Source organism: Dipodomys merriami, unplaced genomic scaffold, assembly GCF_024711535.1.
Source record: "Dipodomys merriami isolate MVZ:Mamm:240054 unplaced genomic scaffold, mDipMer1.0.p SCAF_1, whole genome shotgun sequence".
Taxonomy (NCBI): domain Eukaryota; kingdom Metazoa; phylum Chordata; class Mammalia; order Rodentia; family Heteromyidae; genus Dipodomys; species Dipodomys merriami.
In genome coordinates, this window is record NW_027202270.1 from 19,234,394 (window position 1) to 19,249,709 (window position 15,316).

General features: G+C 38.7%; 1 protein-coding gene across 2 annotated transcripts in view; it reads right to left on the reverse strand.

Moving 5' to 3' along the window:
• The window catches only part of Xrcc5 (X-ray repair cross complementing 5), a 98,598-nt gene that overhangs the window by 64,509 nt on the left and 18,773 nt on the right, over nucleotides 1-15,316 (reverse strand). For both annotated transcript variants that reach the window (XM_070017623.1, XM_070017614.1), the window contains exons 9-10: nucleotides 11,752-11,864; nucleotides 7,210-7,272 (exon numbers count right to left, since the gene is read on the reverse strand). In XM_070017623.1, coding sequence (XP_069873724.1) covers nucleotides 7,210-7,272; nucleotides 11,752-11,864 — 176 coding nt within the window. The remainder of the gene's footprint in view (nucleotides 1-7,209; nucleotides 7,273-11,751; nucleotides 11,865-15,316) is intronic.

Sequence of the window (15,316 nt, forward strand, 5' to 3'; positions counted from 1 at the left end):
TCTACCCTTTTTTTCTACAACTTTTTGGCTTGTGCCTTGAAGAGTGCGACGCAGGCTGGGTCCCAGGGACCCCCCTCTAGGTTCCCTCTCAAAGGCTAGCCATTGTAGGCTTGGTCTATTTGTTCAGGCTTTCTTTGCATTCTTTCAGAAATTCGCCATCTTGAATTCGCCATCTTGGCCACGTGGTGGGTTAAGGGTTTGGCCCCATCTGACCCTTAACCTTCCACAAGTTTACTACTCCATCTATTCTAAGGTGCCTTGCTAACAAGTTGCTCTTTTCACAGGCCCTGGTAGCTGAGGCCCAACCATCTGATGTGCTTTGTTAGCAAAGATGTCTAAATGTTGTCAAAATTTGAGGTTTTGAGTTTTGCCTTTTTTTGTTTTGTGTTGTGTATTCTACTACTGACTACATGGTTCTAAAATACTGGGCATATCTATGCTAAAATTTTCATCACATCTAATGAGTTTTGTCATTTCAGAATATTTGTTGGCAATTCTTGATAAGAACCAGGTAAGCTCTACTTATTCTACTTGATCTCCTTGTTGCCTTAATTGGAAATAATAAAGGGCTTTTGTGGCCAGTTCAAAGCCAGCCCAGGCTAAAAAATCCCTAAGACTCCGTCTCCCAGCTAAACTCTGCAAGTGGTACTATAACTCAGTGTGGTAGAGTGCTAGCCTTGAGCAGAAGTGCTCAGGGACAGTGCCCAGGCCTTGAGTTCAAATCTTGAATACCAACTGGGACAAGCCATCCCAGCAACAAGCACCTAGACTCAGCCAGTCTAGGGAACAAGGGAACGTGGAAAGGAGTAAGAGGAGATGATGTCACATTAGCTACTTTGTGCCTGCCCTTTCAAAATTAACCTGAGCCGGGAGGTCAGTAGAAGTAAGAAGCCTGCCCATCCAATGTCTATACCTGTCTACCTATTAACTGAACAGGAATTTATATTCTTGCCTTTGTCACCTGAATTCTCTACCTAGTCGCCAGATGTCAGAAGTAACTAGGGACATTTCTACCAACATTTTCAGCCCCAAGTCCTTCCTCTTGCCATTTATTTGCTCTCTAGTATTTTTTTTCCAGCCCCTCAATGCTCATGAGACTTCTCCAGATTTCATCTAAGGACTCACGCCACCAAGGGACAGCTGCTGCTCACTGCCTTCTCTGGGAGGGGACCAAATTCCAGCCTTTTACCCCTATTGTCGACGCCCCTTGTCAGCAGGAAGTAGCCAGAGAGAATCCTCGCCCTATTTCATGATTATTAAAAGGCTGGAATGTAAGGTCCGCTCCTGGATGGCGAGCAGACTCCACCCTCCTCCCAGCAAAGTCTCCACCCAGTACCTGCGTTACCTAGGCAACTGGGACACCTGGAAGAGGTCACATCTGCATCCGCTGAGGTCACATCTGAATTTGATGTGGCCACACCTTTCCCCACCCATACCCTACATAAGGGCTAGCCCAGACCCAGACTCTCCCTTTTTTCTCTCTGTTCGTTTCTAGCTCTTGCTGCTCTTTTCTTGCTCTCTTGCTCTCTCTCTTTCCCAGCCACGTGGAGTGCCAACCTTGCCTGGTCCCAGCAGGTCTACCCCTTACCTGAATACCACGTGAGTGCTACTGTTCTTACCCCTCTCTCTGCTCTTTTCTCTCTCTTTCCTCTCTTCCCAGCTCTCTCTCATTCCCAGGCCTTTCCCAGCCACGTGGAGTGCCACCCTTGCCTGGTCCAAGCAGGTCTACTGAATAAACCTACCCCTTATCTGAAAAAAAAAAAAAAAACTTTATTCACTTTAAGGCCAAACTATACTTTTAGTGTCCTTCTTTTAGGACTTTATGAACAAGTCTTCCACTATTGCTTCATTCAACTTTCCTTCTCATCTGAATTTATATCTTTACCCTATAAATTTAAAGTTGTTTTAACAAATCTTTGGTCCACTCTCTCCATAAATTACTGCTATATCTATCTTTCCTTCTCTTCTCAAAATTTAATGGATGGGCCGGACACCAGTAACTCATACCATTATCTTAGCTACTCAGAGGGCTGAGATCTGAGGATTATAGTTTGAAGCCAACCGGAACAGAAAAGTCCATGAGACTCATCTCCAATTAACTACCAGAAGGCCAAAAGTGGAGCTGTAGCTAAAGTAGTAGAGTACCAGCTTGAGCAAAAAAAATCTAAGGAACAAGCCTCAGGACCACAGCATGCACACATGCACATGCACACACATGTGTATGTGCATGCACACGCATACACACACACAGTATCATGGAATAATAGCTATTTCTACTTGCTGTTTCCACTGCTTTGAACACAACTATTCTTCAATCTAACTCAACTGCAGCCCCCACTTCCTTACCCATCCATGGCCTAGTTGCTGGATCCTTGGCTCCCAATGTTGCTGCTACTAGACACACAGTAGCCTCTACCCATCCACACACCTATTTCTTTGACTACAGATCTGGAGCCAGATGCCAGTGGCTCACACCTGTAATCCTATTCAACAGGCTGAAGTCTGAAAATGTTGGTTCAGAGCCAGCCCAGGCAGGAAAGTCTGTGAGACTCTCATCTCCAATTAACCACCTAAATACCAGAGGTGGAGCTGTGGCTAAAAGTGGTAGAATGCTAGCCTTGCGCACAAAAGCACCCAGGCCCTGAGATCAAGCTACAGGACCAACACAAAAGAGAAAGAGAGAGGAAAGAGAGAAAGATCCAGAACTGCTTATAACTCAAACTACACTTCTTCTCCTCCTTGCTTTTTCTTCCTACGCTTCCACTTTCAATAACACTACCAACCACTCAACCAAACAAGAGCCTTTAATGATGCCACTTTTCTCACCCCTCAACTCTATGTGCGATCTCTCAAATCCATCACTGCCTCTCCCATTCAACAAGCTGATTGTGTTGCTCCCTTCCATCAAAACTGCCAATGATTCCAGACTCAGTGAGCAATCAGTGACCTCAGGTGGGTCTTAAACTTCCCCCATCTGGTTCTTTTGCTCATAACTTCCTCCTGGCTATAATGTGCACTCCAAATCTAACTCTAGCTTCAAACCCATTTTCAAGGTTCAGGAGATTGATGACCTCTCCATTAGATTTGCTTTACTCAGCCCTCTCTCTCCCAAACTCCCTAAATAAAATGTACTTTCCTAGTGTTACATCTAACCTGTATCAAAGCTAATCCCAATTTCATCTATAAAAACTATGGCCTCTGTACTTTGCCATGGAAAGCCTCTACAGATATCTTAATAGATAAATTCAGCTCAATGTAAAGAATACTTACTTAGTGCCTATTCTTTGTTAGGTACTCTCTTAAGTCTTGTCAGAAAACAAAAGTCCCTACCCTCACTGAGCTAATACCTTCTTTACTAACAGAAACAAAAAAATGTGCCTAATAAGTGGTATATGTTCTAATCAATCCTATATGAGAAGATCAGGTAGCACAAAGGGAATCTGAAGAAGTAATTAATTACTTCCAATTTGTTTGGATGCTTTTATTTGTATCTGACAGGACCAATTAGGATATCTTACATTAAGTAAGGATAGGGGTTATGAAAGACTACTACATTATAATGCTGTACTCTACTTCTGTTTAACTCAACTGCAGTCCCATTTCTTCTTTCTCTTCTCCCCTTCTCTTCCATATAAAATGCAAACAAGTAATGTACAGATTTTTTTGGAGGTATTGGAATTTAAAGTCAGGGCTTCTTGCTCCTTACACAGGCTCTCTCTACTGATGGAGCCACACCTCTTGTTCTTTTGATTCTGGTAATTTTTGAGATAGAGTCTTTCTGTTATCTTGGTGGTCCTGGACTGTGATCCCATCTAGTTATAGCTAGGCATACACATCATTTCCAGCTATTAGTTGAGATGGGGGTCACTCAAACTTTTTTTTTTGGGGGGGGGGTCCAGTCGTGGGGCCTGAACTCTGGGCCTGGGCGCTGTCCCTCAGCTCTTCAGCTCAAGGCTAGCGCTCTACCACTTGAGCCACAGCGCCACTTCTGGCTTTTTTCTTATTGCTTATGTGGTGCTGAGAACCCAGGGCCTCAGGCATACAAGGCAAGCGCTCTACCACTGAGCCACCTTCCCAGCCCTTCACTCAAACTTTTTGCCTGAGCTGGCTTTAAACTACAATCCTCTCATCTCCATCTCCCAAGAAACTTAGTATTACAGGCATTTATCATTTGCACATGACTACAACAAAAAAAAATTTTTTTTGGGGGGGGGTCTGGTCGTGGGGCCTAAACTCTGGGCCTGGGTGCTGTCCCTCAGCTCTTCAGCTCAAGGCTAGCACTCTACTACTTGAGCCACAGTGCCACTTCGGCTTTTTTCTTTTTGCTTATGTGGTGCTGAGGAATCGAACCCAGGACCTCATGCACGCAAGGCAAGCACTCTACCACTGAGCCACCTTCCCAGCCCTTCAACAAAAATTTTTAAAGGAAGCTATTCACAGAATATGAATATTTTTAAATAATGCTCTCCATCTAGTTTAATAACCCACATAATGCACGAAACTGGTGGCATTAGAGGCATTAACAGGGATGGAAATCTGACCAGCTCACAAGAAAATAAGTAATCCTTCCTGACAAAATGATTCTTCATCTGGAACAAAACTCACCAATTCACCTGTCTGGTAAGAAGCATAGATTATTTCTATTCCACATGATCATCTTTTAGATGTGTGAAGAGTGCTATTATGTCTGTCATCCTTCCTACTCCCTTATCTACCCACACAAGCCTTCCCAATGCAATTACTTCACTGGAAGTGCTCATACAACATAGCTTCCTCCTCCCCTGCATAGCTCAGAAGCTCTCGGTAGATATCACCTTTTGGCCACCACATCAAAAACTGACACCACAGAATAGTCTCCTGCCATTAAGAGATGAAGGCACCTTTATCTGAATAACCTCAAAGTGACACTACAATATATAATGTGAAAATTCACCACAGAAAATGGAGGTATTCTCATCACATACCACAAAAACAGAGTTAAGAGGGAAATGCTCATGGGACCGATGCTATCTGAGACAGCCTGCCCTATCTTTAGAACTACCTATACTTTGCAAGCAACAATAATTTTAACCCTAGCTTGACCTGGGAACCTCCACAGCTCACCAATCAGAGCTCATCTGCTCCCTCAGATACTCAAAGTGCTAGGGAACCTTCTTTCATAATAACTGGCATAGATTTTTTTGACCTAATAAAACCCTCTAACTTTCCTATGTTGTTCTTACTAGAGGCCATCGGGTCTGTGTATGTATGTGTCAGAGTGTAATCCTATCTGGGTTTGTTTATTGCCAGTCCAGACTTGAACTCAGCAGCTGGGTGCTGTCCCAGAGCTTTTGCTCAAATCTAGTGCTCTACCACTTGAGCCACACCTCCACTTCTGGCTTGTTGGTGGTTAACTAGAGATAAGAGTCACACAGACTTTTCTGCCTGGGATGGCTCTGAACCATGATCCTAAGATCTTAGCTTCGTAAGTAGCTAGGATTATAAGCATAAGCCACCAGTACCCAGCTGCAATTCTATTCTTTATTCCCAAATTTTTAAGAGTCTCTTTATTGGAGATTTGACTTGACATAAAAATTAGTTACCTATTAGAGGCCAAATCTGAACTACACAATTCACGAGGCTTCTCTTAGTGATGAAGTCTAGAGAATCATCCAGCACATGAGTCTCAACATATCCTTGTGATATAATGTTCTTCACTGAATACCCAGCAATTTTCATGAAGTGATTAGAATTTCCTTTGTGTGAAGGGATAAGTGGTAGTTAAAACTTCAGCAGAAATTTTTTTTAAAAAAATTACAAGCCAGGCTGCGGTAACTTATATCTATACTACTAGCATATTCAAGAGGCTAACATCCAAAGATTATAGTCCAAAGCCAGCCAGGGCACAAAAGTCAGAAATTCTACCTCCAAAATAATCATCAAAAAGACATTATCACTGAACTGAGGAAGCAAGAGGAATGAGGTCCTGAGATCAAACCACAGCACTGATAAAAACAGAAGAGAAGTCATACCTTGACAACATGTATCAGGCTAGCACAATTTCTAAGAGGACTAGATTCAAAATATGATTAGATTCTTGTCTAAGGTGCTCTACTAGATTCATTTAGAGTAGAAACCAAGCATTTTCTTTGCCTAATTTTAAGTGCTTTCATAAAACAATGATATATCCCATCTAGATGAGCAGCCAGCTACTCCCTTTCAGGGTTAGACAGTCTGCGCAGTGATGGCTCACACCTGTAATCCTTGCTTTCAGGAGGCTGAGATCGGAGGACTGAAGTTCAAAGCCAGCCCAAGCAAGAAAGTCCATGAGATTGTTATCTCCACTTAATCACCAAAAAAAGCTGCAAGTGGGGCTGTGGCTCAAGTGGCACAGTGCTAGTACCCGTTAATATAAAAGCTCAGGGACATATTCCAAGCCCAGAGTCCAAGACCTAGAATTGGCACTGTAAATTTTTAAAAAAGAAAAAAGAAAAAAAAAAAAGACTAGACTCCCTGTTACACCAATACCTTAACAAGTTCTCTATATTGTTTGCACATTTCAAATGAAAATTCTTCTTAACTTAGAAACTTACTTAATTTGTTGTAAACAGATACAAGATATCTCCCAGTTATGACTGACATCTTTAAAGGAATAGTAAGCTTTAACTTGGAGGTTAGAAAGAAATATGTACAAAGAGGGTAAGTATTAGAGTAAAAAAAATGCAAATATCAAGGTCTGCTAGCCAGGCAGAAACTCATCTAAAAAGAGAAAATCTTGGGAAGGTAAGAAAAGAGAGAAAGAGAGGGGGAATAGAGGAAAAACAAATGCCCCCAATGATGAAGTTGTCCAATGAGTCACTGAAGTACTCTCCAGGGTGCTTATGCAAACACTTAATGTTCAAAGCTTATAAAAAAAATCTAATTTTAACCTTACCCCAATCCTTCTTAACATTTGACCACGAAATCCCAAACCTAAACACAACTGTTCAAAATAGAACATTTAATACTTACCTGGTCTTCAACTGTGTGACTATACCCTCAGTTCTTGTGTTCATGCTAAAACAAACTTACTTATCATTTCTCCATTTTCAGAGTTAAAGGTCAATGAATTTTACAACTGCTGTTGCATTAATTCATGCCATTTGAAACTATAACACCACAAACAACCTACTTTCATAAAACAACAATTTAATGCCATAGCACTACCTAGAAGATCCACAGCCAACTCACCTCATCACCTTTTGCTGCAAAAACCTTTAAAACTTGATTTCCCATAAAGAATCTCCTCTGGACCTACAAGATTAAGAGAGAGAAAAAAAGTGGTCTTGACTCAGAATAAGAAACAGATGTCCTACATTGCTAAGAAATTCTCTTTAAAATATTGTTAATGGAAAGCATATTCACAGCTACTAAAAACAACTTATTATATTATTTAAGGCTCAGTTCAGGTCACCTTAACACCTAGTATTGTGCCCTGAATTGTCCTGGGCATTACAAACATTATGGCGTTTGTTAACAGGCCTAATTACGTCTTTGAGGCGCTTATATGGATTAACATGAAACTAATGGCAATGTAGTACTTCAGACCAAGGTTATATGGTATCAAAGAATGTGGAAGAAAGGAAGTAAAGTTGGTCATGAGGGTTTCAGGAAGTTGATATCTAAGCCTACATCCAAAAGATAACAGGGAACTCACAAAGAAAAATGTCTGGGCACAAGGTCCCAGGCAGAGACAAAAGTCTGGAGTGACATAAAAGCATAGGACATTCAGGGAGATGCTTCTGGAATAGTGTGCCAGAAGAAAGATGGGAAATTAGATTAGAAATTTAATAGACCATGAAATCTCTTAGAAACAAAGTCAAATCAACTGGACTTCATCCTTAAGAAAAGTGATGAGGCTCTGATGAACTGCAGTTGACTCAAGTGAGGAACAGATTTTAGAAGGTCAAGATTAGAGAAAGTGAAAGTAGTTAAACCAAAAATGAGTACTGCAGGTCCTATTCACTCTTTAAATTCAATCAGTGTATCTAGAGAATACAAGGTAAGTGAGGCATAGGAGCTCTACCAATATTTGATTAGAAAAAAAATACCTAACAGTTCCTGAAATTATAACCACATCCTCCTCTACCAAGATTAGCTTCTCTCTGATATATGTAATCTGGAGCCTGGAGTTTATTTATAAGAACATGCCATGTGCTATACTAGGTGACATTTTGCTCCATTTTTTTTCTGTTCTCCCACATCTAAACTAAAAAATTTGGAGCACTCTCACAATAAATAGCAGCGCAAGCCAGGTGCTGGTGGCTCATACCTATAGTCCTAGCTACTCACAAGGCTGAGATCAGAGGATCAAGGTTTTGCCAACCTGGGCAGAAAATCTTATCTCTAGTAAACTACTCAGAAAAAGCTGAAGTGGCACTGTGGCTTAAGTGGTAGAGTGCTGACCTTGAACACAAAGAAACTCAGGGACAGAGCCCAGGCCCTGACTTCAAGCCCCAGAACCAGAAAAAAAAAAAAGCAGCTCAAGAAGTCTACCAGCTAGGGTATGAAGCAGATATAAGTTCAAAGTCCTTTCATCTCCATATCTTTTCACTATGTGAAAATCAGTATTCTTTCAGGTATAATGCCACATGCCTATAATCCCAACACTTGAACACAGGTTCAAGGCCAACCTGGCTACATAGCAAGATAATGTCCCAAAATTAACCAAAAACGAAAGAAAGAAAGAAAGAAAATCATCATTCTGAGGCATATTTGAATAATAATTTTAGTTTGCAATATTCATATATATTTACTTGCCCTTTTACCTATTAGAATTTGTATATTCTCTATTAAAGAATAGCTAATGGCCAGTGCTGGTAGCTCATTTCTGTAATCCTAACCACTCAGGCCAGATCTCAGGATTAAGTTCAAAGCCAGCCAGGGTAGGAAAGTCTGTCAGACTCTTATCTCCAATTAACCACTAGAAAACCAGAAGTGAAGCTGTGGCCCCAAGGGGTAGAGCACTAGCCCTGAGCTAGAGCTCTAGCCTCAACTAGAGCTCAGGACAACCCAGGCCCTGAGTTCAAGCCCCATGACCCCCCAAAAAAACAAAACTAATGGTATCTCTTCTTAATATACCTAAATGACTTAAAAAACAAAACAAAACAAAACGCCAGCCAGATATTTGGAAGAAATTCTGGTTAAATTCTTTCCTCTCTAATCAATACTCAGAACACTTGATAACTTGTAAAGAAAGAAACTGAGCCAGGTGTCAGTGGCTCACTGGCTTACATCTGTTATCCTAGCTACTCAGGAAGCTGTGATCTGAGAAACCCTGTTCAAAATCAGCTCAGGCAGGAAAGTCTGTGAGACAGGAAAGACTGAGACTTATCTCCAAGTAAGCACCCAAAGAGCTGCAAAAGTGTAGCTGTGGCTCAAATGGGAAAGCACTAGCCTTGAGTACAAAAGCTCAAGGACAGCGTCCAGGCCCCAAGTTCAAGCCCCAGGACAAGCACAGAAAAAGGAAATAATAAAAATAAAAGAAAGAGAGAAAATCAAAGGGTCTTGAAATTTAAAATAGTTCACAATTAAGAAGCAAAACAAAACAGAAATCAGGCTGGGAATATATCTCAATGGTAGAGCACTTGCTAAGCATACAAGAAGCCCTGGGTTCCATCCCTAGTACCACAAAAACAAAACAAAACACAATAGAACAACAGCACTAGAAACATAAATCCAAAAGCATGAACATTTTTACAGTAATTCAATCCAGAAATGTTACACTTGTCAACACCCAGTTTCAGGGAAGGGAGCATAATGTATCATTTTACTGGTTTAGAAATAATCAGGTAATGGAATTTTAATATGTGTGATTTTATTGCTTTGGAAAGCATCACTAGTCTGTTAAAATGTGTATGCTCATATTTTATAATAGTTGCTATGAAAAACCCTGTGTTCTTAACATCATGTATCCTTTTGTTAAGCAATATATATGAGCACAAGTAGGTAAGCTAGACTATTCAAAAATGAGTTTGTGCTTCCACTGAACAGATTACCACTAAAATAATAGCATAACCCAATAAGAGACCTGGTTTAAAATCCATTTTTACCATCTTTCAGTTATATGACTTTAGGCTTGTTACTTAACAGTATGGAACCTCAAATTGTCAATCTAAAAGATGCCTATCATGGCACCTATTAAAAGGGAAGTATGGATTAAATGAGAATTTATACAAAACACTTCATACAGTCTAGAATACTATATCTATTCAACAGATAGTAGTTATTATACTTCATCTTCACTGTATTTGTCTGAGGTTGTACTTAAGATAAAGTTGATTTTTAGCTTAAAAACAAAAAGGTGGATATGTTAAACAGTAACCCCTTTCTATGCCTACTTTTAAAATCTATTGTTTAAAAAGTTGGCTTACAAAACATTTTGTGATTTTTATAAGTTAATTTTAGGGAGAGGCATATAGTGCGTGGCTGTAATCCCAGCTACTAAGAAAGTAGATACAGAAAGATTGTAGTTTGAGGCCAGTCCTGGCACATTAGTGAGACCCTATCTCAAAAACAAGCTAGGATTAGTTGTGTCTAAAACTGGTCCCAGCTACTCTAGAGGTGGAGATAAGAAGATGGACGTCTCAGAGAAAATCAGCACCAGACTATCTGAAAAACAAAAAGACTGGGTCATGTGTGTGCAAGCAAAGCAAAGATACTTTTCAATAGGACAGTTTGTATATATTGGTCTAAATGAAGTGTCTGTTTCACTGAAGACTCATAATAAGCACTGCCTTTAATAATGATGTTATACATTTGTATTTGTTCTGAAGTAAACAATTCCTTTAGTAAATCTTTTCAGACCATTGTTTAGGGACTCTCAACTTCCCAAAAGTATTTATTCGTACCAGTAAAATCCTACAGTTTAAGTAAATATTCTTTAATTTGTTTGGCTTATGAGTTTAAAGACATATGTAACAGTCTGGACAGTCATAAATACAATTCTCCACCTTGCTGTTATTCTAACACCAAAGGGCACAGGGAATATAAGCCAAAGCAACATGAACAAGCTCAAACTCAGAATACAGAGTCTTATTTATTTTCATTACAATTCTCATGTGAGCTCTCCAATCAAAAACTCTGTCCCTATAGATAAAGTGCACACAAAAACGTTAGATAGATAGATAGATGGATAGATAGATAGATAGATAGATTGATATTTGCTCCAATTTATTTCTTTGTTACTTACCTCAAGAATTTAATCTAGAGCTCTTAGAATCTCTGAACAACTCTTTCTAAGAGAGTATGAAATATCCCATAATGAATTATTTCATTTCCTATTGTGTTGATTTTGTGAACCCAGCTTTGGTGCCTAAAAAACACGTGACTTATGGATGTTTACATCCTCTAACACTACAATGGACATTGAGAAGAGTTGACACAAATTTAAAACTCAGAATTTCAAACCTCTCAAACATTCTGTTACACATGACAGTTTGGAAAAACGCAATACAATAGCAAAGAACTAAGTGCTGTTTCCTTAAGGGGACTGGAAGCCATGCAGGTCAGCAATGGGAAGAATGATTAAGTTGAATCTACTCTTCCAATTTATTCTGAGGCTTCTCTAAATTTTGACTTTTCTCTCCAAAAAAAATCAAAGATACCAACACCAACCCCCAAGCAACATTTTAGAAATAAGTATACATTATAAATAAAATACTCAATCAAAAGCACTCCATTTCAAGTGCTTTTTTTCATATTTTGTTCACAATTGCATTGTAATTGCTGTACCTGAGAAGATCTACAAAATCCCAAAACAGAGAAGCACTTTCCATCTGATTTATATTTCATTTGTTCCTCATCCACTTTAGAGAAAGGAACTATATCACTTCCATAGCGGAACCCTAGAGAACAAGAGAAGAGCATCTGTTAGGCATATGGGGCCTCATTTTCTCCAAGCTGAAATGAGCTCTGTGCTACATTAACAACACATGCACATTCCACAGCCAGTCTCCATCTTCTAGTCCCTGGAATCAAAATTACTGCCCCTTGTGATCAAGGAAAAAGGCACAACCCACATATATACAATATCTAATCCATTAAAATCTAATTACATTTTTTAAGTAGCATCTTCTGTAACTTAAGTTACCTTACCAACTACTCAACCTAGATTAAAGAATGTAGCAAATGCAACAGACTAGTTATACTCCAAAGATAAACCATGGCTGACTAAAGTACAAGCATGATTTGTCAACATAATAAAAACACATTTATCCAGAAATCTGGAGATTCACAAGAAAAACCACTCCTAGGAAATTTTCAGAACAAAATACTTTTTAAAAATAATAATAAACCAATTTGTTTTTTCCCTTCTGCTCCCCAAATTATACCAACATTAAATACAGTGAAAACAGGGGTTATACCATGGGGGAGGGACATACAAAGCAACAAAAAATTCACATATAAATACGTTAGAAACAATAGCAAGAAAGAAAAAAACCACTTGTGTCCTTATCTTGGTTGACCCATTGCAACAATGAGATGTACAAGACACTATATCAAAAAACAAACTTTACAATTTAGGTGGGGTGATGTAGTTGTGGAGATGGGAGGAAAGGGATGGTAGGAGAAAAACAAAGGAGGAGGCAACAATGTTTGATAAGAAATGTATTCATTACCTTGCTCTTGTAATTGTAACCCCTCTGTACAGTATTTTCACAATAAAAAAACTTATTTAAAAAATAATAATAATAAACAAAAACATCTGCTAGAGATTCAAATACCTAACAGAAGAAGCCAAAGCTCCTCTTTTGTTTAGAAATTTTCAGTTGATTGGGCATGTATTTTTCTCCATTTATTGCTGGATTTTCTCCCCCAAGACACACACTTTTTAGAATATTTATATAGACTATTGGCTTCAAAAAAACAAAAAAAAGACAAAAATTTCAACCCTGTTCTATGGCCTCATATTTATGGAAGACTCCGCCTCTTCCTTATGCAGAATCTATTGTATATTGTGAGGAAAAGGATCATCAAAATGCAAAGATGTGGGCTTTAGATAAATGCACATCTTTATCCCAAGAAACAAACAAACCAAAAAAGAACTTGTAGAAAAGAAAAGTGAGAGAAGGGGTGGGTTAGGAGCAATGGGTGACAATGTTGTCAGACACTTTGTATTCATATACTGTTTTTTATAATGGGAACTTCTTTGTACAACTACTTAAACATAATAAAAAATTTAAAAAACGAACTTGGAGGCTGGAGGCAGATTCTTCTTCAATCTAGTGTTTTACGTGTTCCTGTTAGTCTAATGATGCCATGTGTTTAATTAAAAAGAAACGCATTGCAATTTCATGTACATCTTTTTTAAAAAGACAGCAACAAAAAACATATGGCACATGATTAAGAGCTGTATGTAAACCAACTGTTTTTCTAAATTTTCTTTCATCAGTCATTTATTTCAGTTGTTTAATAGGACAACTTGAAAGTTCAAATTAAGATGTGCTTCTTCTATGTAAGGGAAAATAACTCTAACTTTGTACATGGCAAAATATACAAGAGACTATAGCGTATAGTCACATCCCTTTGCAATGTGTGCACACTAATTCCTCTGTGTAACTTTAAAAGTTATTGAATGTCCTTCCACCTTGTTTCCATATCTATAAAATAGAATAGCAAGACTGCCTACTTCATTAAGTGGCTATGACAATTAAATGACAAAAAGCAGGCTGTCAGTTAGATATACTCTAAAAGCCCTACTTCCCTGCTCTTAGTCTTTCTTTCTTCCTTCCTTCCTTCCCTCCCTCCCTCTTTCCTTTCCTTCTTTTTCTTTCTGTCTCTCTGTCTCTCTGTCTCTCTTTCTTTCCCCCTGGTTCTAGGGCTTAAACTCAGGGCCTGGGTGCCCTGAGATTTTATGCTCAAAGCTAGTTTTCTACCCCTTAAGCCACAGCTCCACTTCTGATTTTTTTGTTGGCTAACTGAAGAGTCTCATGGACTTTCCTGCCTGGGCTGGCTTTGAACCGTGATCCTCAGCTCTCAGTCTGTTGAGTAGCTAGGATTACATGTGTGAGCCATTGGTGCCTGGCTTTCATCTTAGCTTTCAATCATGCTATTCTTACACTATAGACCAGTACTTCGAACAGGTATAAACTGATGGAGTCATGATTCTAACCCAATTGTAATTCTAATTCTAAATTTCATGTTCTGTGAAACTAAATTGAGATTAAAAAGTAAAAATAGTAGAAATTTTGGAGTGTTAACTACATCCCACCAGGAGAAAGGAATCATAATCACCACCACCTTTAAATTACTGTAGTCCCTAAACAATGAACTATACATAATGAAATACAGTGCCATAGATTTAATTTTTTCAAGAATAGCAAATCAAAACTATACAAGGTAATACATAGCCTGGCAATAACTTTACCTAAGGATCCTGGTTGTTGTTTTAACCATCATTTGGGATCTTATAATTTCTAGTTTTGGGACATTCAGATATTCTCAGTTACTTTCAAAGTTGTTGGGACAAAAATACTACATAGGAACTGGATGCTGGTGGGCTCACACCTGTAATCCTACTCAGGATTACTCAGCCATTCAAGAGGGTGAGATCCTAAGGAACTAAGTTTGAAGCCAACTCCCACAGAAAAGTCCATGAGATTTTATCTCCAAAATTACCAGCAAAAAGCATGGCTGGAGGAATGGCTCATTTGGTAGTATAGAATTTCTGACAGCCAAGCAAGTGTTGAAGCCCTGAGTTCAAACTCAAGCACAAACAAAATAAATAAATAACATATATACTAGTATAGATAGTAAACAAAAATTATATATTACCCTATATTATATATAGTAACATTATATAATATAGTACATATTGGTATATAATATATGATACATAGTATAACAGCAATAATATAGTAATATGTATTATATGTTTTATATATATAAAATAATAGGTACAATTTTGAAGATCTTGGCACAAACCATAATCACACAAATATTTTCTTATTCCACTAAGGTAGCATAACTAGTAGGATACGAAACATGAAACTGGCACTTGGAAGAATAGTTATCATGGAAGTAAAAAATTAAAATAAAGGAAACAAACAAGCAGAAAAAAAAACACCTCCCCTTACTACCTTGTTTTAGCCAGTTTAGCTATTCTCATAGCATGGGAGTTTCAACTAGAATAAACTTATTACACCCTGTCACTCCCAGCAGAATGCAATCCTCAGGCACCCTCCTAGGAACCATCCTGCCCACTGATGGATAGGACCAGGATCTTACTGTCCCCTCAGAGTTGCAGCTCTGTAACTCAGAGGAGTATCTCCAAGTGCACATTAGTGTAAGTCTTAAC